The following is a 27,340-nucleotide window of genomic DNA, read 5'->3' on the forward strand; positions in this document are numbered from 1 at the left end:
TGTGGACTCTGTAGCTCACAGAGAGCTCCCTGCAAGGAGTCAGGTGGTCCAATAAACTCCATGAGATCTAATGAATGTTGATTTCACTTGAGACGCTAATTTTCAAATTGAGCTGAAGATTCGCACCAGCCGTGCACATTCTTCACAACGTGTGCACTAACTCTAGCACGAGATGGAGGGCTCGTGAGGAAATGAGTCGCAAATTTGAGAATTAACCCCAAAAATGTGCCAGCCTCCAAAAACCGCCACCAGCCTGGGCATCGTGTGCACACACTTTTAAAAGGCTAGCTTCTTTACAAAGGCGTGATTGGAATGACCATCCCAGGTCGCTCTCTTTCACGTCTATCTCATCGCTATTAATATGACGATGATTATGAACCCATTTTATCGTTGATCGAGATTTCAAATAAGGCCTTTTGTCAGTATCACGGACCAAGGCTCAAATGCATTGCCCAATACTTCCAAGGGCCCTCGCGTCTAGCCGGCATCGTCACCGGATGATCAGAAACTGGTGCTCCTGCCAAATTTCCATCTCTAGTATCTACCTGCTGTCCTTGGTTTTGCCTCTTTGCAAGTGCATGCATGATGCACGCATCTCTCTCCCCGGATCCAATTGATTGCATGTCACAAGCTTCCGACCATTCATGCGTCAGTTCGAGCTTGTGACGGCCACTTTCCGTAGCCGATTGTTGCTTATCCACAATCAGGATGACTTCTATCGTGCTTTCGCTTTTGGAGATTTTCCGTTGATTGCGGAGGATTTGAGCACAGACAAATGCTCCTTTACTCAGCCAGCCTTGCGTCCCGACCCGATAGTATGGCTTACAGGGTTTTCAGCTTTTCGCGAGAACCTGGCTCAGACGCTCTCTCTCTTCAGGCCTGCTAGAGTATCGACAGGTGATTCGACACTGGCAGCAGCTGTAGGTCTGCTAGAGAGCATAGACAGCTTTGCCAGGTAGGTCCGGGAAACAACTAGCATGAGTATTAGCCGTTCTCCGACTGTTTGCAAGGACGTGTAGGAACATTGCACATGGGCAAATTCAAGAGGCAAAGTTTCAGAGACCTGATCTTCTGCCAAGGCAACTTGTCGGTCATGACAGTCAACTCCTAGGCAAACTAGCAACCTCGCAACAGCAAATCAAGAGAAGTACATGCATACAGCTTGAATCCGCCTTATGGCTTGCGACGTTCTATCTTTTAGAAACGATCTTTTACATCACCGTGCCCCTACTCGCCAAGTTAGATTGGGATAGTCGAACAGCTTTTCAAATTTCTTTCGGACACATTTATTTGATAGGATTTCTCTAAAGACCAATCTATGGAAAGTGGACAACATTGTACGATACTATTTTCTAAGGTCTCTCAAAAGTAACTAAGGAAAACACATGGGAGACTCGGTGAGGATAGCTAAGGGTTAGTGCACATGAGGAGATATGTGTGCACTTGCTCTACGCATCACCTGTGCTTCGGAATGGATTTCGAGGACGTCCTTCATGGGAAAAATTTGTTCGGGCGAGTCTTCAAGGGAGCATTCCACGAGCAAACAAATGACCGACAGCGGTCGATGGTGTACATCCTCTCCTCTACCCCTGTCTGCACACCCTAGAGGCGGTCAAAATGCTTGGGAGGAGTCATGAAGTGGTGGCACACAGGTGCTTGGTTTGGCATCTCTCCAAACCAAGGTGCCAAAATGAGCACCTGAGGACGCATTTATGTGCCCTTCTTCAAAATCGTGTGCACCAAATGGATGCAAGGCTGGTTGCACACTTTGTGTAGCGTGTGCACTAAGCCTAAAAGATGAGATATCATCCAAAATGTCATCAAGCATGCTCCTCAAAAGAAGAAGAATGGTAAATTGGGCACCACTAGAGGAGATCCCATGGAGGCTACAGGAAATTGAAGAGGCAAAAGATCTCAAGGTCTTCATCGTCTAGCATTGGGAATAGGCCCCTCTTATTTACACTCATGAATAATTTGATGCACCATGGAGTTGCTCAACCATAAGAAGTATTTTGCACATTCCTCTCTTTTCTTCATCAACACGATAGAAATTATTATATTTTGTGAACAAATAGTTGGAAATCTGCAAAATATGTTGTTGCTTTCAAACATAGTTGCATCTCTTTAAATGTCCCCACAGAATATAGATAGTTGTTGTTTCTCCCCACGTTCCTATAAGGTTTAGCAAAAAAGATATGCAAAAATTCATTTGACAAAGTTTGTGGAGTAAATTCCAACCAGGAAAACTCCTTCACCATCAATATCTAGGAATGGAGCTTTGGAGGTTAAATATACAACAAAGGAAAATACATAACTGATCATCCATGTGCCTAATTTGTAGTCCATATACCTTGAGATCAATCTGAACCAAAACAATGAGAATACTAAATAGAAAGGAAAATTCATTAAATGAGCTTTGGGGAAAACTCTACCTCAAAAAAGTTCACGATCATCCACATGACTAAGTCTTGCACAAAGAAACCAAGAAAACAAAGCCATGTCATGTAAAGTTAGGGACTTTTTTTTAATCCACATCCTAGCCTCTTTTTGACCTCTCTCTCTCTCTCTCTCTCTCTCTCTCTCTCTCTCTCTCTCATTCCTACTTGAAAGGAACTAACTTTAAATCTTGAGATTACAAGATTTAACTTTGGAGAAGTAGGGTTGAGCCATAAGCACTCGTTTACACTTATCATAGAAAGAGTGATTCAACTCCAATACCTTGAACAAATAACAACCAAGTAGACATTGTATTCTCCCTTCTAGACAAAGCTTTTTCTTTATTGGAAAATTTTCCAAAAACAAGAAAACCTATTCCTTTAAAATTCTAGAGTGTGAAAGGTCGATTAGAAAAGGAAAGACCGAGGAAAGGAAAAGAAAATGTTAAAGAAAAGAAACTATTGAGGAAGATATTCATGAGGAATCTATGGATTTCACTACAAGGCACAGGCCCTTTTTTAATGGAAATACTGACCTTTTTTACACTAAATTTTTTTTTTTACGGGCGCAAAGGTCGGTCTTTACGTCGCTATAAGCGTCGAAAAAGAACGGTTGCTATACAAGCATTGCTATATAGACGCTAGTAAACTTGCTATATAGCGACACTAACAAGTGTCGCTATATAGTGACACTAGTAAACGTCGCTATATAGCGACGATTAATATAAGCTTAAAAAAAGCATTGGTGGGGCTAAACAGAGCCACATCAAGCCCTGTTTTGCCCCACTAATGTTTTTTTTTAAAGTAATTACAAAAGAATGTTCTTTGTTACCAAAAAAAATTTGTGAAAAGGGTGATACAAAATCGCTCAAACGAGCCGAGCGACAGAAGCATATACATGTTGAAGATATACAACATTGTTTGTTACAAAATTATACTTTTGAAAGAGAGGAGAAAAGAGGAAAAAAATAGAAAAAGAGAGAAAGCCGATGCTTATGAAAAGAAAAGAAAAGAAAATGAAAGAGAGGAAATAAGAGAGGGAAAAAGAAGAGAAAGAAGAGAAAGAAAGAGGGGGAAAGAGAAGGAAAAAAGAGAGGGGAAAAGCATATGAGCATATGAGCATATGCTCATGAATAAGCATAAGCATATGAGCATAAGCATAGGCAAATGCATATGCTTATGAAAAGAATAGAAGAGAGGATGAAAGAGAGGAAATAAGAGAGGGGGAAAAAAGAGAAGGAAGAGAAAGGAAGATGAGAAAAGAGAAGGAAAAAAAGAGGGGAAAAGCATATGAGCATATGAGCATATGCTCATGAATAAGCATAAGCATAAGCAAATGCATATGCTTATGAAAAGAAGAGAAAAGAGGATAAAAGAGAGGAAATAAGAGAAGGGAAAAGAAGAGAAGGAAGAGGAAGGAAGAGGGGGAAAAAGAACGAAAAAAGAGAGGGGAAAAGAGCATAAGCATAAGAGAAGGAAAAAGAAGAGGTGAAAATAAGAAAAGAGAGGAGAAAAGAAGAAAAGAGGGGAAAAATTAAAAAAAGAGAGAAAGCATATGCTTATGCCTATGCATGAGCATATGAGCATATGCTCATGCATAAGCATAAGCTTATGAGAGAGATACATAGACAAATGAATATGCTTATGAAAAGAAGAGAAAAGAGGATGAAAGAGAGGAAATAAGAGAGGGGAAAAGTAGAGAAAGAAGAGAAAGAAAGAGGGGAAAAGAGAAGTAAAAAGAGAGGGAAAAAGAATAAAAGAGAGGAAAAAAGAGAAAGCATATGCTTATGCTTATGCATGAGCATATAAGCATAGGCAAATGCATATGCTTATGAGAAGAGGAGAAAAGATAATGAAAGAGAGGAAATAAGAGAGGGGAAAAGAAGAGAAGGAAAAAAGAGAGGGGAAAAGCATATGAGCATATGAGCATGTGCTCATGCATAAGCATAAGCATATGAGCATAAGCATAGGCAAATGCATATGCTTATAAAAAGAAGAGAAAAGAGGATGAAAGAGAGGAAATAAGAGAGGGGAAAAGAAGAGAAGGAAGAGGAAGGAAGGGGGAAAAAGAGAATGAAAAAAGAGAGGGGAAAAGAAGAAAAGAGAGGAAGAAGAGGAAATAAGAGAGGGAGGGAAAGAGGGGGGAAAGAGGGTGGAAAAGAGGAAAAGAGGGGAAGAAGAGGGAATAAGAGAAGAGAGGGGAAAAAAGGGTTTCTACGCCCATCACTGTAGCTAGCGCTTAAAGCACTAGCTGCAGACCAATGCAAATAACAGAAAAAAAAAAAAGGAAAAAAAAGAAAGCACTTTCTTACCTGGAAAAGTCCCGCTCGGTGTTTCATGGACTGGGAGTGGACTGGCCCTACAAAAGAGAGGAAACATACCATTTTTTAGATAACTAGTTAGAAGAAGGAAGAATTTAGAGAAACAACTTTCCAAAGGGATTGGATTGAGGGGACAAGCATAAGCCTACAAACAAGGAGAAAGCACGAAAGGAAGGGAAAGAGGAGGAAGAGAAATACCAAAAAGAGAAGCAAATCTCATTTTTGTTCCTTAATCTCTGAAAATCAAGCATGAAAATTAGCGCATAGGCTTAGCAATGCAAGAAGAAACATGCTTCAACTCTCACAAAATGAAATCTCACAAAAAAATGAACCTACATTGCTTAAAGAGACACACCTTCTTGAAAAACTTCCTTTCACACATGTAGAGAGGGAGCACAAGTGTCAATGGGAGAGGGGCTTGGTAGGGGTGAGGAGTGTGGGGAATAGAGGAGGAAAGTGAGGTCGCCGAATAGAGAAGGAAAACGTGGGAGGAGAGATTTTTGCTTTTCTCATAATAGAGTTGTGAAAGATGACGTCGCATGGGGTTTCGCGGGTGTTTCAGGTTTTAGTCCCCCAATGTCACTATATAGCAACACTGGTCAGTCACACTATAGTGACACTCATACCCTAAAAGTGTTGTTATATGGCAACACTCATATCCTAAAAGTGTCGCTATATAGCAACACTTATACCCTAAAAGGGTCGCTATATACTTATACCCTAAAAGCATCGCTATATAGCGACAAAACAGGACAAAGCATCTCTATATAGCGATGGTTCAGGGCACTTGATCTAAGAAGAGAGGGAAGGAGCTCATGGGTGGCTATTTTTTGGATCTTAATGGATTTCCTTACATTTTGTGTTGTGATTTTGGAGGTGTGCAGATGGAAGGGACGAGTGAAAGCTTGTCAGATGATGTGCCAATGCTCGGTGGCGCATACTGGCTTACAGAGAGGTTGTATTGTCATTGCACTCATTGCAAGCAAGAAGTACGACATCAACGCCATATTGTCATGTGCCACTTGAGGATGTATGGGAAGGAGCTCAAACCATTACCCACCATTGGTGGTGCACGTGATGATGGATCATTGGAAAGTCAATGCTATTTGAGTTCATGATTAATATTGCATGTGTACACGACACCAAATCTTGAGACAAGATCTTATATTTACACGAAACCTTGAGACAAGATGAGGAGGGTGGTGTGTGTATACCTTCACACTTTGAGAAGGAGTATAGTCTCATGGATGTGCTAGATGATGACACTACTACACACGGATCCTATTGCGATGTTTACGTACCGACGTTTAGCGCCCGCTTAGCGTTAATCGTCGGTATGAAAAGCGGGTTTCGTAAATCGTCGCTATATAGCGACTGTTGCTAAAAGTCGCTATATAGCGACTTTTGTAAAAGTCGCTATATAAAAGTCGCTATATAGCGACACTGATACAAAATATTATAGCGACGCTTTTACAGAGAGTTTTTTTTTTTTTATAGGCCTTAAAAGTTAGTTTTTTCCAATGACAAATTTTTTTAAATTTTCATACATGTTTGAGCTCATAGAGAAATAAAAAATGAGAGCATGTACATCAAGTCTTTGAAGCTCATATATATATTCATGTCCAAGTTTGAGATGAGAAAAATCAAATAAGAGCATTTACATCAACTGTTTCATCTTGAGCCAAGTCTAAGGCGCCAAGCAAGTCTATCTCCAACTCTATACCGAGTTGATCTCCTATATCATCATCGTACTCTAGCATCGTACGTTCACCTAAAAGTATTTGATCATCTTCTTCAATAAAGCTTAAGTGTGGTGATTGATCTTGATGATTGTTGTCTTCTTCGTCAATATCGTGATCTCCATCCTCCTCCCGTGCGATGTCATTATGCGCATCTTCGTCTTGGCTCATATGGTGATCTACATCTTCTTCGCTAGATTCATCAATTGGATCCGGCATTGGTAGTGGCATCTCCATATCCACATCTCGATCTTCAAAATTTCGCTTACTTCGTGGTGCAACTTGGATCACGTACCATCCTCTTGGACCAGAACGATCCAGATGAAAAACCACCTATATTGAAGATGGGTGCCAAATGTCGTCAATTATATATATATCAATGGACTTTAAAATCGAAAGCTTCGACTAATTAAATCATTAATATGCACCTGCTCACAGTGCTCGGGAAGAACAAAAGTATCACTTTCATCGGTCCAATGTTTGGTGGAGTCTATTGCAAAGAGACAGCTACTATCTTTTCTCACTGTCGCATGGGGACCGTTGTAAGTAGTTCTAAACCATTTTACATCAAGAATGAAAATAGTAAATCGTCTGAAATCAATTTCATAGATGTCGCTTATGGTTCCACAATAATCCAACTGTGAAGAGAGAAGATTGGTATCCAAAGCACTTGCTCAGCTATCTTGTGTGAAGTTAGCCATGACTCCACAATCATACGTGACTCTCTTTGAATCGATGCGTTCCACGCAAAAATGTCGTCCATATGACCATAATGCACTATACTTTTTGTACTGTAAAAGAGCATCATTAAAACAATGAAGATGCACCTATTTTATAGCATATATTGCCACAAATAATTACTTAATTACGTCAAGATATAAGAAACTTACATGCACCATACATCTAGATGATAACTCCCACTCACGCTCGTTTATTGTCTCTCCATCACATTCGGCCTTTATGTAGAGCCAGTTGTAGCCAATCAAGTGACATGTGAGTAGGGAGAAGAGCCAGATCTCGTGGATATGGTTGTGATCGCCTGTACATTACTCTAAATCTCGTCCTTGCATTTATTCTTTCTGCTTTGGCCACTTCATATCTCTCAATCCACTTCTACATCTCAGGGCTATTGAGGATACAAAACTTATTGAATTTCTCCATTTGCTCTTCGCTCATCTTTCTTTCAATCCCTTTTCCTTGGGGAACCTCGCCAATGATGCAATCATCATCCTTGTTGTGCCAAGCTTGCGACATATCAGGATCCGTGGATGCAAGAAACTCTGTGATATATACTAATGACTCTTGCACAAGCCATCCCTCTGCCATGCTTGCTTCTGGTCTTGCTCTTTGTCTTACAAACCCCTTTAAAGTTTTCATAAACCGCTTGAGAAAAAACATCCATCGATTATGAACGGTACCTGCTATAGCCACCTCATCAACTATGTGCACAAGCAAGTGGACTTGAGTTGTAATAATGCTTGAGGGAAAGTGCTTCTCAAGCAAGCATACGGCTTCGATGGATTCCACCCTAGCCTTCTCGATGCTCGATATAGAGATCTCTTTTTGAGATATCTACCTATTTCACATGTCCATGCATATGTAAGATATTTGAGATCCACCTATTTTACATGTCCATTAAGAAAATACATAATGCGATTTGATAGTAAGCATACCTCACAATACCACAGATCTTGAATATAGCATTTCTAACATCTTCTTGTAAGCACCCTTTTATTGTAATTGGGAGGATGAACTATCAAAGCAATAATGAAGTCATGTCAACAATATAACATAATAATAATTACGCTAATGCATCACTATTATCGGTACACTAATTCTACTTAGAATACCTGTAAGACCTTGTGCCAATCATGGGACTTGAGGCCACTAAGCTTATTGTCCTTTGAAAATGCTCCTTTCAAGCAACGCATGTACCCTGTCGGTGTTTGAAAAGAGGCAATGTCTGCCTTGACCGCTGCCTCCTCCCTCGTAGAGAGGATCCACGTTGCTTTCGGGAGGACAACTTTTCCCGAAGCATGCACTTGGGGCCACAAACGAGACATCCTATTCATAGCACGTAAGTCTTCTCGCACTCCTCTCGAGTCCTTAGAACCAACCAAGTGTGCCCAAATAGTAGCCCCCATATTCTTGAAGATATGCATGGGATCCAAGAGATGATTGATTTGTAACTGACCCCAATAAGGAAGCTCATGAAAGATCGATAGCCTCTTCATACCAGGAGGAGGTTCCTCTCCATTTGCCCTCCAAGCTTGAATCCAATCACTTGCCTTCAAATATGATGGTGATGGATCAAGTTGACCTCCATGTGCGAGATGGTCGAGCGGAAGGTATCGAGCATGACCTTCATAAACATTTTTCCTCATATGTTTGGAGTAGCGTGCAAGCGATTTCAAAGCCGGTCCACAAACAGGACAAGCATGGTACCCACTTGTAACAAGTCCTGCACGCGTGCATGAATGTGTTAGTACAAGACATGCGTGCAAAAGAGAGTAAAAAAAGCATAATCCCTCATTGTACATGTAGAGACATAACCACGTACCTGCGCACTCTCCATATCCTGGGTAGTCATGCATGGTCCTCATCAAGATACCCCTGACCAAAATATCATTGGTATGTCTAGGAGCTCTGGAAATATCAAAGACCTGCACTCCTCTCCATAATATCTGTAACTCCTCTATCAAAGGTGCCATGTACACGTCCATGTTTTTTGCCTTGTACTTTCCTGGCACAAGTAGTGCAAGCATGAGGTGTCCCTTTTTTATTGTTAGCCATGGTGGGATATTGTAATTCACCACGACTATGGGCCATGTCGACCAAGATGTCGAGCGTAACCCGAAAGGATTCACGCAGTCCATGGCTAGCCCAAGATGTAAGTTACGTGGCTCCCTCGCAAAGTTCGGCCACTAATTATCTATGTGCTTCCAAGCTGCACAATCTGCGGGAATCCTCAATGTGTGATCAGTGGACCGATGAGATGCATGCCATGTCATCAACTCTGCTATGGATTTGCATCGAAACATGTGTTGTATTCTTGCAACGATGGGAAAGTGTCTTAAGACCTTTACCGGTATCCGCTCACCCTGCAAGTCATCTCTATATCATTGTTCCCCACACTTTGGACAACTAGCCAAATCTCCATGCTCACGACGAAAGAGAATACAATCATTACGGCAAGCATGGATGGTATCATAATCCATACCCACCATTGTTAGCATCTTTTTCGCTTCATCTCTTGATGCGGGCATAGTATTTGGTGCAGGCAACATTTTCTGGAGCAACCTATGACAAAGACACTATCCAAATGATGATTCTCAAAACAAACAATATCCAAATAATGAGTCAAATTAATGGAAGGGCTAACCTCATTAAGGTCGAGACACTTGTATCCGACCACCCATACTGTACTTGTAGATTCAAGATTGAGAGACAAGCACGTAGTTTAGACATCCTAGCACCCTCGTACAATTGTGTTGATTCCAACTCTCGCATTTTGACCTCAGACTCTGACATCATGTGTACGTGGGATGTAGTGCCCCTAAAAATGGAATCCATCATGTCGACCATACCCTCGTCGTCATCCGAGAGACTATAGTCTTGTTGAAAGTGAGAAGGTATATGTGTACCCTCATCACCCTCCTCATCCTGTTTTAAGATTTAGTGTAAATATAAGATCTTCTATCCTGGTATACAATAAGATTGCGAACTTAAATAGCTTTGACTTACCGATGATCCATCAACGTGTGCAACACCAACGGGGGACACTGGTTCCGGCTCCTCCCCATACATCCACAAGTGGCGCATGATAATACGACATTGATGTCGTACTTCTTGCTTGCAATGAGTACAATGATAGTATAACCTCTCCGTAAGCCACTTCGTGCTACCGGGCGTTGGCGCATCATCGGACGAGCTTCCACTCGTCCCTTCCATCTACACTTATAAAATCACAACATAAGCATGAAGAGGAGATATTGACAATTATAAAATAGCATGTTTGAGCTTCTCTTGAGGCCATATAAAAAAAGTGACAGTAAGCGTCGCTATATAGCGACGCTCTGTTCCGTCGCTATATAACGATGTTTTTAATTAAAAACGTCACTATATAGCGACGGATTAGCGTCGCTATATAGCGACGCTGTGGATTAAAACCCGAAACGCCGAAACGCGCGGCGTTTTGCTCAATCCATTCCCTAATCTCTCAAGTAAGCAACCCAAAATCTCCTCCCACTATTTTCGACGACCTCCCATCTATTCCAAGCAACCTCCCACTCTATTTTCCACTCCTCACCCTTCTCCTACCTCTTGTACTCCCTCTCTATCCTTTTCCCTCTTTGGTTTCTTGAAAGAAAGTTCTTTAAGAGGTGAGTTTGTTTCAACAATGTAGGTTGTTTGTTTGTTAGCTTTAGTTTTGTGAGTGTTTCTTGTTGTATTGCTAAACCTGTAAACTAGTTTTCATGCTTGTTTTAAAAGGATTGAAATAAAAAACAAGATTTCAAGAAAGAAAGAAAACTCACCTCTTTTTTTGTATTTCTCTTCCTTCTCTTTCTCCTTGTCTCCTCAATCTCCTCCTTTCCTTGTCTCCTCAATCTCCTCCCTTCAAGAAGTTGCTTTTGTAATCTCCTCCTTCCACTAACATCTTATTTGAAAAAATGGGTTGTTTTCTCTCTTTTGTAGGGCCAGTCCACTACACCGAGCGGGACATACTTTTTCAGGTAAGTGCTTCCTCCTTTTTCCATTTATTATTTTTGTTATTTGCATTGGCCTACAGCTAGCACCTTAAGCGCTAGCTGCAGTGATGGGCGTAGGGACCCTCTCTTCCCCTCCCACTCTTTCCTTCTTTCCCCTTCTCTTATTCTCCTTTTTCCCCCTTCTCTTTTTTCCCTCTTCTCTTATTCTCTCTTTCCCCCTTCTCTCTTTCCCCCCCATCTCTTTTCCCTTCTCTCTTTCCTTTCCCTCTTACTCTCTATTTCCTTTCCCTCTTATTCTCTTATGCTTATGCTTCTCTCATTCCCCCTTCTCTCTTTCCCCCTTCTCTATTTCCCCCTTCTCTCATTTGCATAAGCTCATGCTTATGCTCATGCATGAGCATGAGCTTATGCATAAGCTCCTTCTCCTTTTCCGCATGAGCATAAGCTCATTTTTCCGCATGAGCATAAGCTCATGCTTATGCTCATACATGAGCATGAGCTTATGCTTAAGTTTCCGCATAAGCTTATGCTTATGCGTGAGCTTATGCGAAAATAGAGAATGAGAGAAACTTATGCTTCTCTCATTCTCTATTTCCGCATAAGCTCCTTCTCTTTTTCCGCATAAGCTCCTTTTCTTTTTCCGTATGAGCATAAGCATGAGCTTATGCTTATGCTCATGCTTATGCTCATGCATGAGCATGAGCTTATGCATGAGCATGGCAAACGTCGCTATATAGCGACGATGCAAACGTCACTATATAGCGACACTGTTAATCGTTGCTATATAGTGATACTGGTAAACGTCGCTATATAGCGACGATTAACAAAAGTAAAAAAAAAGGGTTAGTGGGGCTAAACAGGGCTTCCTTTTGGCCCTGTTTAGCCCCACTAATCCTTTTTTTTTTTTGTAATTACAAAAGAAAGTTTTTTATAACAAAATTTCCCTTGCTTGCAAGGTATCTTGTGAAATGATGAGTAACAAATGCATATACATGTCGGACATATACAACAGTGTTTGTAACAAAATTACCCTGTCGAAAGGGTGATACGAAATTGCTCAAACGAGCGGATATACAAAATGCTACTACCACTACTCATCCGAATCCGAATCATCTTTGTCTTGTTGGCCTATTCCTTGGTCCTCGACACCTGCATCTTCTCCCTCGTCCTCACCACCTGCGTCTGATCCTTGCCCCTGTTGATCGCTCGCCTCCGATGATGGGACGCTTGAGCTTTGACCCTAAGAGTGAACCATATAAATCAAAAATTAGATTGGAACTTAAATTAAAAAGTGAGATTACAAGTAGGAGTAAACTTATACCGTGCGAGCAGCCACCTCAGCCCAATCAACTGTCGCTCCCATTGCCTCTTGCTCAATAAACCACGGCTTTGTTCCTATTCGAAATGCGCACCGCGTCTCTGCATCCGTAGGAAGACGACCGATCGCAGCTTGCTGTGGATCCAATTTACGAGAGTTAGAGTTAGCTAAAGTGCATGTAATATGTAAGTAAAACAAATAGAACAATACATTAAATGGGAAGAAGTAGACTTACCACGGTTGCCTCGAACGCATACCATCCACCTGCACCAAAGTGCGAAGTACCTACGACGTCCAGCCATCTCTTCGCAGCCCTCCTCTGACCCTCGAACATTTCAGGATGGTCCCTATGTTGCTTCTTGAAGTACTTCCAATCAGCTTTGTCTGCCCAGCTGGGTTTAGCCAACCCCTTTGTAATGGAAGTACACAAGGTTGATCTACGATGCTTTAGGACCAAACCCATGCGCTCTCGCATATAATCATCATTAAACTCCACATTTGGCAAATTAGGGTATCTTTGTTTTAACTCATCGATCACCGCCTGCTTCTTTTGGGCATCTTGATACCGCCAATCGGTATTTATGCCGCTCTTGAAGTGATGACTCATCAACCTCCTCATGGCGGCCATCACTGCTTTGCCCTTTTTATCTTCTATTATCTCTCCGGTAGATGTGATTTGATAGGAGAGATCCCCTGATGAGTAAGGGGGATTGACGGTAGCAGAGTCTGAAGGAGTGGAAGTTGCGGGAGCGCTTCCGGAGCGAGGAGTAGCAGTGGGAGTAGGAGAGGGAAAGCGACCTGACTGATACTGTGTCTCTAGACCAAGTGGAGACCTAAAGCAGTGTGAGTGTGCTAACTCGTCTACATCTCCAGAGTCAACACAACATGAGCCACCCATCCTACTCTTCCTTCCCTTGCGAGAGGCATGTGCAGGTGATGATCCCGTGGTTGAAGGGGCGCGAGGGGATGGCTGGGCAGTACGTCCACCCGTCGGTGTAGGGGAAGGAATTGCGGAGGTCCTCTGAGAGAGCAGAGAGAAGAATCTCGCTGCCTCCTCGTCGCTCATCTGCGCTACAAACTCGTCAGGACTCCCGACAAAGCCATGCGCGGCTAGCAAAGGAGTTCCCCGAGGGGTAGTCGGAGTGCTACGTGGAAGAGGGGTCGGACCAGGGGTAGTCGTAGTGCTAGGTCTGAGAGGAGTCGGACCAGGGGTAGTCCTCGGGGTAGTCGCCTGAGAGGAATCAAAGTCCTCTGGAGCATATAGATCGTGAGCTCTCCTCCTGCGAGGCTGTCCATACTTGTCGGATGAGCGACGTGATCCCATGTCTAACATAGACACAAACACAAAAACAGAAAACAAAAAAACAAATATAAGCATTCTCATAGGCATAGGCATAGGCAAGAAGAAAGAAGAGGGAAAGGAAAGAAGAGGGAAAGGAAAAAGGGAAAGAAGATGGAAAGGAAAGAAAAGAATGAGAATGAGGAAATAGAGAATGAGAGAAAGGGGAAATAGAGAAGGGGAAAGAGATGAGGGGGAATGAGAGAAGCATAAGCATAAGCTTATGCGGAAATAGAGAATGAGCTTATGCGGAGATAGAGAAGGAGAGAACCATAATAGAGAATGAGCTTATGCTTATGCTTCTCTCATTCTCTATTATGCTTCTCTCCTTCTCTATTTCTGCATAAGCTTAAGCATGAGCTTATGCGAAAATAGAGAAGGAGAGAAGGGGGAAATGAGAGAAGGGGGAAATAGAGTGGGAAATAGAGAATGAGCTTATGCAGAAATAGAGAATGAGCTTATGCTTCTCTCATTCTCTATTTCCACATAAGCTCACACATAAGCATGAGCTTATGTGGAAACTTAAGCATAAGCTCATGCTCATGCATGAGCATAAGCATGAGCTTATGCTTATGCTTATGCTTAAGCATAGGCATCGGAAATAGAGAAGGAGCTTATGCAGAAATAGAGAATGAGTTTCCGCATAAACTTGAGCATAAGCTCATGCTCATGCATGAACATAAGCATGAGCTTATGCTTAAGCATAGGCATCGAAAATAGAAAAGGAGCTTATGCGGAAATAGAGAATGAGTTTCCGCATAAGCTTCTCTCATTCTCTATTTCCGCATAAGCTCATGCATAAGCATGAGCTTATGCAAAAACTTAAGCATAAGCTCATGCTCATGCATGAGCTTAAGCATAAGCATAAGCATAAGCTCATGCGGAAGCTCATGCGGAAAAAGAGAAGGAGCTTATGCGGAAATAGAGAATGAGTTTCCGCATAAGCTTCTCTCATTCTCTATTTCCGCATAAGCTCATGCATAAGCATGAGCTTATGCGGAAACTTAAGCATAAGCTCATGCTTATGCTTATGCTTATGCTTAAAGCATAAGCTCATGCGGAAAAAGAGAAGGAGCTTATGCGGAAATAGAGAATAAGTTTCCGCATAAGCTTCTCTCATTCTCTATTTCCGCATAAGCTCATGCATAAGCATGAGCTTATGCGGAAACTTAAGCATAAGCTCATGCTCATGCATGAGCATAAACATAAGCTCATGCTTATGCTCATGCGTAAAAAGAGAAGGAGCTTATGCGGAAATACAGAATGGGAGAAGCATAAGCATGAGCATATGCTTCTCTCATTCTCTATTTCTACATGAGCATGAGCTTATGCGAATGAGAGAAGGGGGAATGAGAGAAGGGGGAAAGAGAGAAGGGGGAAACTTATGCATAAGCTCATGCTCATGCATGAGCATAAGCATGAGCATAAGCATAAGCATAAGCTCATGCTTAAGTTTCCGCATAAGCTTCTCTCATTCTCTATTTCCGCATAAGCTCATGCATAAGCATAAGCTTATGCGAAATCTTAAGCATAAGCTCATGCTCATGCATGAGCATAAGCATGAGCTTATGCTTATGCTTATGCATAAGCATAAGCTCATGCTTATGCTCATGCATGAGCATGAGCTTATGCGAAATCTGCATAAGCATAAGCTCATGCTTATGCTCATGCAGAAAAAGAGAAGGAGCTTATGCGGAAAAAGAGAAGGAGCTTATGCGGAAATAGAGAATGAGAGAAGCATAAGCTTCTCTCATTCTCTATTTTCGCATAAGCTCATGCATAAGCATAAGCTTATGCGAAAACTTAAGCATAAGCTCATGCTCATGCATGAGCATAAGAATGAGCTTATGCTTATGCTTAAGCATAAGCATAAGCATAAGCATAAGCTCATGCTTATGCTCATGCGGAAAAAGAGAAGGAGCTTATGCGAAAATAGAGAATGAGCTTATGTGGAAATAGAGAATGAGAGAAGCATAAGCTTCTCTCATTGTCTATTTCCACATAAGCTCATGCATAAACATGAGCTTATGCGGAAACTTAAGCAGAAATAGAGAATGAGAGAAGCATAAGCTTCTCTCATTCTCTATTTCTGCATAAGCTCATGCATAAACATGAGCTTATGCGAAAACTTAAGCATAAGCTCCTTCTCTTTTTCCGCATAAGCTCCTTCTTTTTTTCCTCATGAGCATAAGCATGAGCTTATGCTTATGCTTATGCTCATGCATGAGCATATGCTTATGCTCATGCATGAGCATAAGCATAAGCATAAGCTCATGCTTATGCTCATGCGGAAAAAAAGAAGGAGCTTATGCGGAAATAGAGAATGAGCATAAGCGTGAGCTTATGCTCATGCGGAAAAAAAGAAGGAGCTTATGCGGAAAAAGAGAAGGAGCTTATGCAGAAATAGAGAATGAGAGAAGCATAAGCTTAAGCTTCTCTCATTCTCTATTTCCGCATAAGCTCATGCATAAGCATGAGCTTATACGGAAACTTAAGCATAAGCTCATGCTCATGCATGAGCATAAGCATGAGCTTATGCTTATGCTTATGCATAAGCATGAGCATAAGCATAAGCATAAGATCATGCTTATGCTCATGCGGAAAAAAAGAAGGAGCTTATGCAGAAAAAGAGAAGGAGCTTATGCGGAAATAGAGAATGAGAGAAGCATAAGCTTCTCTCATTCTCTATTTCCGCATAAGCTCCTTCTTAAGCATAAGCTTATGCAGAAACTTAAGCATAAGCTCATGCTTATGCTCATGCAAAAAAAAGAAGGAGCTTATGCGGAAATAGAGAATGAGAGAAGCATAAGCTTCTCTTATTCTCTATTTCCGCATAAGCTCATGCATAAGCATGAGCTTATGTGGAAACTTAAGCATAAGCTCATGCTTATGCTCATGCGGAAAAAAAGAAGAAGCTTATGCGGAAAAAGAGAAGGAGCTTATGCGGAAATAGAGAATGAGAGAAGCATGAGCTTCTCTCATTCTCTATTTCCACATAAGCTCATGCATAAGCATAAGCTTATGCAGAAACTTAAGCATAAGCTCATGCTCATGCATGAGCATAAGCATGAGCTTATGCTTATGCTTATGCTCATGCGGAAAAAAAGAAGGAGCTTATGCGGAAAAAGACAAGGAGCTTATGCGGAAATAGAGAATGAGAGAAGCATAAGCTTCTCTCATTCTCTATTTCCGCATAAGCTCATGAATAAGCTCATTCTCTATTTCCGCATAAGCTCCTTCTCTTTTTCCGCATGAGCTTATGCTTATGCTTATGCTTATGCTCATGCATGAGCATGAGTTTATGCTTAAGTTTCCGCATAAGCTCATGCATAAGCTTATGCTTATGCTTATGCTCATGCATGAGCATGAGTTTATGCTTAAGTTTCCGCATAAGCTCATGCTTATGCATGAGCTTATGCGGAAACTTAAGCATAAACTCATGCTCATGCATGAGCATAAGCATAAGCATAAGCATAAGCTCATGCGGAAAAAGAGAAGGAGCTTATGCGGAAATAGAGAATGAGCTTATGCGGAAATAGAGAATGAGAGAAGCATAAGCTTCTCTCATTCTCTATTTCCGCATAAGCTCATGCATAAGCATGAGCTTATGCAGAAACTTAAGCATAAGCTCATGCTCAAGCATGAGCATAAGCATGAGCTTATGCTTATGCTCATGCGGAAAAAAAGAAGGAGCTTATGCAGAAAAAGAGAAGGAGCTTATGCGGAAATAGAGAATGAGAGAAGCATAAGCTTCTCTCATTCTCTATTTCCGCATAAGCTCATGCATAAGCATAAGATTATGCGGAAACTTAAGCATAAGCATAAGCTCTTGCTTATGCTCATGCGACTTCAAAAAATGGGTGGCATGCATATCCTCATAAGTGCGAAGGTGATGCCCATGGAGGTTGTGGATGCATAGGTAGAGTCGAACATCCTGAAATTGAGATGGACCAATGTCGAGGTTGAAGACAATCTAGTTGGTCAAATTGTGAATGCGATCGTCAATGGGGTGACTGTGGGTGGGAAGATCACAGAGGAGTAAGAGGATGAGGCGATTGAAGTGGACGGCGATGATGACAGTGGGATCTGGGATGGAGCCGTAGGTGTCATTAAATGATTGGAGGCAAAGGCAAAAACCTTTCTGCATCATTTCCTTTGGGAAGTTGTACTTTGGAAATTTGTACAACACATTGGGGTCCTGTTGCTGGAGATGTCAAAAGGCAACCCAAGTCCAACATCATTCCATGGGCATGTAGAGTGGGTGGACTCAACGATCATGGGCGTGCTACGGTAGTAGTGCCAAAATTTCTCCAACTTCAAAAAGGGAAGCGGCCACTTGGACTATAGACCCCGACATCTGCATCAGTCACGAGAAAGGGGGCATTAGGGGCGAGGTTGTATCCTCCTCTTGTGTGCTTGGGATGCATTTGCTGCCAATCGTTGAATTATTGCATTATGAATTATGAGGGAGCACCTCCAGAATTTCATAGAGATGGAGGTTGGAGCCCTCGAGTTGGCGCTTCTAGTGGTGCATGAGCACACTATTCGATAACTCTTAGAAGGATTGCAAGTCCGGACAACAATGAAGATCTTCAAGAGGAGACCTTGGCGAGGATGATAGAGCTTCATCATCAACCAGCGGCATTGGCTTTGTCTCTAGGGGGCCTATAGGAGTCACGGCGTCAGTGCTTTGTAGAAAATGTGCTGCTTTGAGCAGTGTGTTGAATGCCTTGTCAAGGAGGTCAATCGGAGCATTGGAGGTGATGGAAGGGGAGGGTTTGTGCTATGCGGTGGTGGTGTTGGAGGCATTGGATGAGTACTCAGGCAGTGTTGTCTAAGGGAGAGGAGGTTGGGTAGCTTGTTGGGTGGGTCAGGAGGGATCTAGTGGAGGCGGTAATGGAATATTTGCAGAGGGGCGGTGGCATGAAAGAGGGTGATTGCATTTTGTTCTTCGTCCTCGATTATTTCTTCAGGGTATGCTATATGAATTGTTTCAAAATTACTCACCAAGGACTCAAGTGAGTCTTGAGAGCTTGTAGCACCCGATTAAATGTGCCACAAACTAGTCACATGACTATGAGGGACAGCTAGCTCCCCCAAGTGGTGGTCTTCCCTCCATTTGCATACTTTGCACATCCCTTTACTCCATATCCAAGTATTGACGAAAGAACAATGCAAGTATAGGATTGATGGCCCAGGAAGCCCCAGTAAAATGGTATGGTTGAGCTCCATAGAGATTGTAGATGTGTTTGTACAATGCATAAACCAAAAGTTGAGGAGTTTTCAAAAGGATGGCCATATCTTGTTCAAAATGCATAATGACGTACGTTAACCATTTTGTGTGCAAGACATTGGAGGGACTCCTCCATGAATCTACAATTATTGGATGTCAGAAACATTGTTGAGAAGACCGGTGCATGTGTGAGAGGTGGCTTTGAGGAGATAGGGAACATCTAGTGCAACATTCAAGAGCTTGGCAATATTAGTGCTTGCAGGCGCCATGCAGAAAATCAAAGCTACAAAGGTGGGTACTACAAATCGAATAACTCACTTTGCAAGACGCTTGAATCCATCAGTAGCTATGACATCGAAAAGGAATTTACACAACAAGGTGGAGAAGCTAAGCAATTACATATCGGATAGCTCACTTTGTAAAATCTTGAACTATTCACATAGCCATGCATTTCGGCAAATTGACAAGCTACAACTACAATCGAAGAGTGTGCTTTCCACCCAAAGCTTGAATTGATCACACTATGAAATGTAAACTGTATGTACCTGTTACTGTACTCAGACCTGATGTGGTTTCTCAACAATTCAGCTTTGGGATCTATAGATCCAATACTTGGGTAGCTATGTAATAGAGGCTCTAATCTATCCTTCAATATAGGCAAAGCAATGCACATGTAATGTAGATCCTGTCAAATGATGACATTCAAGTCACACTTGACTGCATTTTGTAAGGCAAGTGCCATAGTCCATGTGTTCGTTTTGGCAAAGGTTGCTATGGCTTGGACCATAAATTGTGGTGGTGTTAGTTTCACAAACTTGGTTACAAGGTCATCATATGAGTGATTAATGAGGCCTAGGTAAGGTTAGATCTCTAGGATGGTGAATGGTGAGACATCGAAGGTGGGCAAAATGGGTTGCAGAACTTTGAGATCCCTCCAAAGGTGTGAGACAATGGTTGGGCACCTACGACACTCCTGAGCAAGTTGCTAAATCCTACAAGGAAGCAACAAGGAAAATTAGGGGACCTCATACCAACATGCACTTTTCTACTAGTTTTTGGACCCATCGGAGCTTCGATCTTCTACGAACTTCCCCACAAGAGGGTCGCGCAGCTATTTGTTGACCAGTTCAGCAGCTAAAGGATCGGTGGAGACTGAGGATACTAGTTCACTCAAGAAGGATTTCCTTTGGGAATTTCCCCCGTATGATGATCTCCTTTGCTCCACTAATGACACAAGTTCAAGAATTTGCATGACAAACAATAAGAATGATTCTTCAATTTTGGACAATATGTTGCAGCTCTCCCACCTTACTAGTCTCAGGTAAGGCTTTGTTTGAACTTCTTTGCAAGCTTGCATGCTATGGTGTTATGTGAGTACAACGGTCTTATTTGCCGGCTCTCATCTTTTGATATTCTCTCTTTGCAGATAAAGCTACTTTTGATGCTACCAGTAAGGAGGGTGCCTCTCTCTGTCTCTCTCTCTACATCTCTATCTATCTCTGAGTGCTTATTGATCCTTGCTTGACTTTGGCTCATGTTGGGATCGTTGCTTATTTAGTTGAGCCTGTCTGGGTGGCTATAGGTGTTGCATGATCATTGAGCCTAGTGCTTTTGTTAGGAGGGTCTTTATTCTTCTTTGGTACTTTTGATTAAGTGTTGGGGTTCCCAGTTCAAGGCACAATCATTCGGGTTGAGGTAGTTGTTGTTTTCAATAAGATGTCATCTCTTTCATTAAATATTCATTGTCTTTATAAATTTTTATCCTTGCCGAGTCATGAGTGTTTAGAGCAACAACTCTAGGGGTTTGTCTTTGAGCTTAGCCTTAATTCTATGGAGTTCTATGTGTTAGTGTGTAAGTTACTGAAGCATGATTTTTAAAACTCCTTCCTTCATTAAGAGTTATCCTTACTAGCCTTCTTTGTTAGCAAGATTGGTGTGTTTGTTTCCCTCTACATGGCTCGGTCCGTGCATTTTTTAGATGATTATTTTTGTGGTTAATGTGGGTTGATTATGAGCTTGATGGGTCGGCTTTCTATATGTTGAAGGTTACAACAATTCCTTGCTCACTTTGTTCTACCAATCGCCCAAAAAGTTGTTCTACTAAAAAAGCTATTTTGCAAAAATATACACCACCAAAAAAACTATTTCATAAAGAAGGGCTTAGCTTGCCAAAAGGGCTTTTTGCCCACAAAATGGGCTTTATGCCTGCCAAACGGGCTTTATGCCTACCGGTGAAAAGATTGTTATCTACTAGATAGGAAAAAAAGGAAAGAAAAAAAAGTATTCTTTTAAAGAAAAAAGGTTGACAATGTTCTTCCAAACAAGCTGTCATGCAAAAAAGAAAATATTATACTAAAAAGACTATTTCGCAAAACCATATACTGTCCAAAACACTGCTCTACCAAAAAAGCTAGTTCGCAAAGCTATATACTGCCAAAAAAGTTATTACACCAGTTATCTTGCAAACTTACATATCAATAATGTGCAGCGGCCATCTCATCCAACCACAGTTCTTGCCATTCCAAGTATTAGCTATTGTTTATTCTCATTCTTTACATATTTTCTATCATTCTTTTTAGTGAGAAGGCTTCTTCTTCTACGTTCATCCAAAGAGTAGATTTTTGACCTTCTATTTTTATCCTAGTTGGCTCGTTTGGAGAGATGTATGATTAAGGGGCGAACATATGAAACCGTGAGTTCCCTAGGCTACCACTTGACAGCCAATACCATTCCTCACTTGGGGGAGCATTGGGGGTACAAAGATGGTCAAAAGAAAGCATTGCTTTTCTGAGCGTAAGAAATGTGTAATTTTGCAGTGTACTCTTGTGAGTTCATCCTATGCTAGAGATAGAATACCTGACTTACCCGGTTGGAGCTCCTGGCTTAGTTGGGCCTCAAAGTGCGCCTCGTACCTCTTGCTGTGTCTTATCGTGGAAACGATGCAATTCTCCTGCTACTAGAGCCGAACAAGCTCCATTGACATTATGAGGATCTACATTATGAGGAGATCCCCGCACCGTCACCACGAGGTACAGAACTCCAGCGATGACCTGCCCAGCACCACGTTTTTATAGCCCTGAATCCGCATGGAGGCTCTGCTAGCAAAGTCCTAGCAGTTATAGACGTCTAAAGCCCTCCAAAAGTGTTGCTGGCTGAGTATTGCAATGGTGCTCAGAAATTAGCACCACTGGCATTTAGCAGCTCGCGGGGATGCTCCATTGTGATGCTAGTGTTGCTAGCCTGGTGTACGCAGGGAGTGTAGGGAAAACCTTTTAAATAAGAGTTGTGTCCAAGAAAGAGTGTGCGTCGTTCGAGCATCGGATTCATCAAAACTCATTAACTAATATAGCAAAACTCAAAGATTGAAGCTGGCCGCTGCAGCAAAGAAAGAAAAAATTAGAAAAAGAAAGCTGAACGTGGACACAAAAAAATTAAGCGGCGGAAAAAAGCGAGAATCCACAGCTGCAGCATCCAAGTGACGTCTAACACGCATAAGCTCTTAGAATGTCTTAGCGACAACCCCGAGAGAGAAATTTCTTATTAATCTTATGAAAGGCGGACGCACGGAGGCAAGTGTATTTTGCACCAATTGAAATTTCTCCACCACTCTTAAAAATATTGGCTAGGTCTTTAAAATACTGGTTCAACTACTTGTGTCTAACACATTCCCCACGCTCGGTCCCGAATTTTAATATACCAAAGTCGTACGGTTCAAATCTATAGAATTTGTGCATGATCCTTCTCTGTATACTCTTTGGCAGACATAAAAACTTCAAGTTTGGTTGTTTAATTCCATTCGTCGTGCTCCACGAACTTGGAACTTGGAAGTAGACAGAAAAATTCTCCCTTCGCTAGACTTCTTCAAGCATGCAAAATCTCTAAGCTCGTAGTGACACAAACTCGTCTGGTAATATCTTTATAACAGCTTGAAAGCTACTTTGAACGCAGTTTGCGAAAGACGGGTCTCAGCTTTCTAACGTGGAAATTATTGTAAGGGATGACCAGTTGAATGAAAATGAAGCAATAAAACTATCATATCTTGCTGGAAAGCACTCGTGAAAGTAAAAGCGGATTTTTGGAAGAGAATACATGGAGCTTTGTCTTGAAGCATTTCAAGAACTGGTCAAACGGTCGGCAGAGCGAAGCCAAAATCCTCCACGTGGAGACCCTTGGAGAGCCGGCTCTTCCATTCAAATATCCCACATTCAAATCTCTCTTCAAAGAGCTCTCTCTATCCAACTATCTGATCTCTTCCATCCGTTGCTTGCACTTCCTAGTTTTACTTTCTTGTAGATCCTTTGCAGCTTTAGCTTCCAGCAACCTTCGCTTTGATTTGCGAAGAAAATAGCCTCTAGTGCCCTCCTGCGAAACTGCTGCTCCTCGCCAGTACGTCGGCTCTGGTTTTCAGGTGGTTCATCAGTAGCTGAATTATCGTCCTCTCTATCTATGAAACAGCCTCTTCTTTTCCTTACGCAGCTCAAGCTGTACAGTTTGAGCTGCTCTATGTCGTGCTCAATGCACATAATACACAGAATGAAGAGGAATATGGCGCATGCACCGCACTTTCGTTGTAGCCGGGAATGAAGGAAACTCATCCTAATTATTTGTTGATTGACTCTTTGATTCTCCAGAAAATGAACGTGGAGACGATTTACACCGGCGATGTATCAGTTGATCTTCGTGGGAAGCCCGTCAACCTCAGCAAAACCGGCGGCTATAAAGCTGCTAGCTGGATTCTAAGTAAGTGCTGGTTTACACGTAAAAGGGAAGTTGAGCTTTCCGATGCTAGTTACTCACATCGTATTTCGCAGCCTGCTAACCCAATTTTGCATGCAGTGAACGAGTTGGCGGAAAGAATTGCATTTTTCGCAGTTGGCGCAAACCTGGGGACGTACTTAGTATTCGAGTTCCACATATTCCCTGCAGAGGCAGCTACGTTAATTACCAATTGGGTTGCAGCAGCGTATGTGCTTTGCGTGTTCGGAGGCTTTATTGCCGATTCTTCCTGGGGTCGCTTCTACACGATCCTCGTCTTCACTTTGATATATGTTGTGGTTAGGCCTCCTTCCGTCATCTCAATATTGCATATACCACTGATTGTTCTTTCACATAGATATCTGAATAGTTGGGCCTCCAAAGAACATCGGTATCTGAATAGTTAGGGCTCCGAATTGTCAGGCGAATCAAGCATCGAGCACACTTAAACCTTTCGAATTGTCGCATCTGCTCAAAGCTAGACTGACTTGGAAGCCCATTGTTGGCGTGATCAGGGAATGATTCTTCTGACGGTGGGAGCTTCGGTGAGCTTTTTCAGGCCCCCTGTATGTGACATTGTTCACAGTCCTCAAACATGCCTGCCTGCTACAAAGCACATGCTTTCCTTCCTGTATGCTGGACTATACATCATTGCAATAGGCACAGGAGGCATCAAGGCCAATGTCTCATCGTTCGGAGCAGATCAGTTCGATGATAAGGACGAGAAAGAGAAACTATCTAAGTCCTCTTTCTTCAATTGGTTCTACTGGGCCATCAATTTGGGAGCTCTATTCGCAATCACAATACTCGTTTACATCCAGAACACGATAGGATTTGGCTGGGGCTTCGGTATCCCCACCGCAATTGTTGCTATATCCATTGTGCTCCTGCTTGCGGGGATGCGTGTATATAGGCACAAACTAACCTCCGGTAGCCCGTTCACGCGCTTTCTTCAAGTCTTGGTTGCTGCTATTCGAAAACACAACGCAATTGTACCTGATGAAAGCATGCTCTACGAGGTTGACAGCCGCAAGAGCTCTGCAATCAAGGGCGTAAGGAAGCTTAGACATTCGGAACAGTTCAAGTAAGTGTACGAAAATCATTGTGATTCGATTAGGCGGGTTGAGAGTTTACATAATTTTTGCTTCGATCGGAGATACAAATCCACTAATTTATAGATACACCGCAAATATTATTCTTAAGCTGGCAGAGGCAGAGCTTCAATCGGTGAAATAAAGTATCTAACAAAGTTGTGTACATCAACAGATTTCTTGACAAAGCAGCAGTGGACACTGATAACACCGCTCTCAAGGGCGTGCCTGAGAGCCCGTGGAAGCTCTGCACTGTCACTCAAGTAGAAGAATTCAAGAGCGTTCTACGTATCCTGCCGATTTGGCTGACCACCATTTTCCTCTCCACCGTGTTCTTCCAGATCGCCGCATTCTTCATCCAGCAAGGAAACACAATGGATCGACGCTTGGGCAAGCACTTCCTGATCCCTGCAGCTTCTCTTCCAATTTTCGGCACCGTTAATTCACTCGTGCTGCTACCTCTCTACGACTACTTCCTGGTGCCGCTCCTCCGGCGAGTGACGCGAAATGAACGGGGACTCACCTCATTGCAGCGTATTGGGTGCGGCCTCTTCATCTCCATCTTCTCCATGGTCGCAGCTGCGGTGGTGGAGAAGAAGAGGTTGCATGCAGCAGCTGCGAACGGGCTCTTAGATCATCCAGAGGCAACGATTCCCATCAGCATTTTCTTTTTGGTGCCGCAGTATTTTATAGGAGGAATGGCAGAGGTGTTTGCATACGTGGGTCAGCTCGAGTTCTTCTACGACGAGGTATCGGATGGGATGAGGAGTGTGGGAACGTCCCTGTTCTTGCTGGGGATAGGCATAGGAAACTGGATCAGCGTGCTAATCGTCAACATTATACAGGCCGCCACGGGAAAGACTACTGGATGGATCAGAGACAATCTCAACAGAAGCAGGATCGACTACTTTTATTGGGTGCTTGCAGGCATCAGCGTGGTGAATTTTCTGTGCTTCCTTGTGTGCGCTATGTTTTACAAGTACAAGAAGAGCAATCCCAGCGTGTTCGATGGGTCTCAAGGCAACACACCGATGCGAGTGTTCGACGAGCCTCAAGGCAACACACGGATGCGCGAGCAACGTCTGTAGCGTTTTGGGTTCAATGCAGACGCTGAATTTCTCAGATCGTAGTATCAAACGATCACAAAGTATGAAGCATTTTTTGTCCATTGCAGACCTTCGATTTCTGCTATCACACAGCATCAAACATTATGTAGGGATTCCCGCAAGCGCCAATACCTTGTTTTCACCAGGAGCACGGAATCAAAGAGCATTAGCACAGCAGATTAATTTTGCGAAACTTCGTCACCAGACAGAACCTAGAACCGCTTTGATCTCTTATACCCTTTCCATAACAAGCCGCAGATTTCTAGCCCAGCTGAAACAAGGCTGACTACAACAATCAAATTCTCCTTGCAAGCTGCATCACTCTATTCATGTAAATATTTCAACCGATCACACTGTTCAAGCAGACCATCAATCTAGTTCCAAATGCTTCAGTGTACGGTCGAAGTACGTAGAAAAACTTGTACATTATTCTGTTTTTAATCGTTCCTTAATTCCTGAAATTTGCAATAATGGACTCATTTTTTGTGTAACCTCCTCATCAAGTTTTGGCTTTGTGGTTTGTGGAAAAGAAAAATCTACCTTTTACAGATTAAAGTGAGTTGCAATGAGGTTGGAATTTTGTCATCTTGCAATTGGTGCACTTCGTATTTGTATCCCTTGAAATCCTTGTGCTCCATCTTGCTATGTGTATCCCTTGAAATCCTAGTCTTTTTCTCCCGTCCTTTTTCTCTCTCTCTCCAGAGCATCACTAGAGTTCGTGATAAAGAAAAGGATATCAGAAAGCCAAAAACAGTACAGAAAAATTTTTTTCATCCTCTCAAGGAACAAGAAGAGAGTTTAGAGAATAGACACAATGTCAACCAAGATGACAACATTGTTATAGAGTCTAGATGGTCTAATGAATTTGAGGAAGATGTCAATAGAGAAGACTCCTCCTCTTCTTCTTCTTCTATCTCTCTCTTAGCTTTCAATTCGCCCCCTTGTCCGCACACCATCTCGGGCAAGCCTCTTGAATGTATTCAACTTGTTATTGTTCCTTAATTCTTGCAATTAGCAAAAAAGAATTTGTACATTTTTTGTATAGATCATGAGACCTCATGGCGCACTTTCTAATCTATGTTTGTAAGCTTCAGCTCAATTGCAATAACTAGCTACACATCCTAATCTCAAGCATCCATTCTTTAAAGTTACATACAATGCTCCTCCTCTCCCACGAGGAAAAATGGGTGCACCTAAAAATATGCAATGACATTTTAACCAAAAACTTTATATAAATATACAAACAAAAGGTTTTTATTCAATTCATGACAAAATCATAAAATTAAATGTTTAA

General features: G+C 42.2%; 1 protein-coding gene across 1 annotated transcript; it reads left to right on the forward strand.

Annotated features, from left to right (window-relative positions):
* The first annotated feature begins 644 nt into the window (after positions 1-644).
* Positions 645-26,028, forward strand: LOC147905947 (protein NRT1/ PTR FAMILY 8.1-like). Its single transcript, XM_087380545.1, has 6 exons — positions 645-955; positions 18,736-18,835; positions 23,726-23,834; positions 23,931-24,148; positions 24,365-24,933; positions 25,116-26,028. Exons 1-6 carry the CDS (start codon positions 645-647, stop codon positions 26,026-26,028), a joined length of 2,220 nt encoding a protein of 739 aa, XP_087236671.1.
* The last annotated feature ends 1,312 nt before the right edge of the window (positions 26,029-27,340 follow it).

Source organism: Dipteris shenzhenensis, chromosome 1, assembly GCF_047967505.1.
Source record: "Dipteris shenzhenensis isolate YYH24624 ecotype China chromosome 1, Dip_SZ_1.0, whole genome shotgun sequence".
Taxonomy (NCBI): domain Eukaryota; kingdom Viridiplantae; phylum Streptophyta; class Polypodiopsida; order Gleicheniales; family Dipteridaceae; genus Dipteris; species Dipteris shenzhenensis.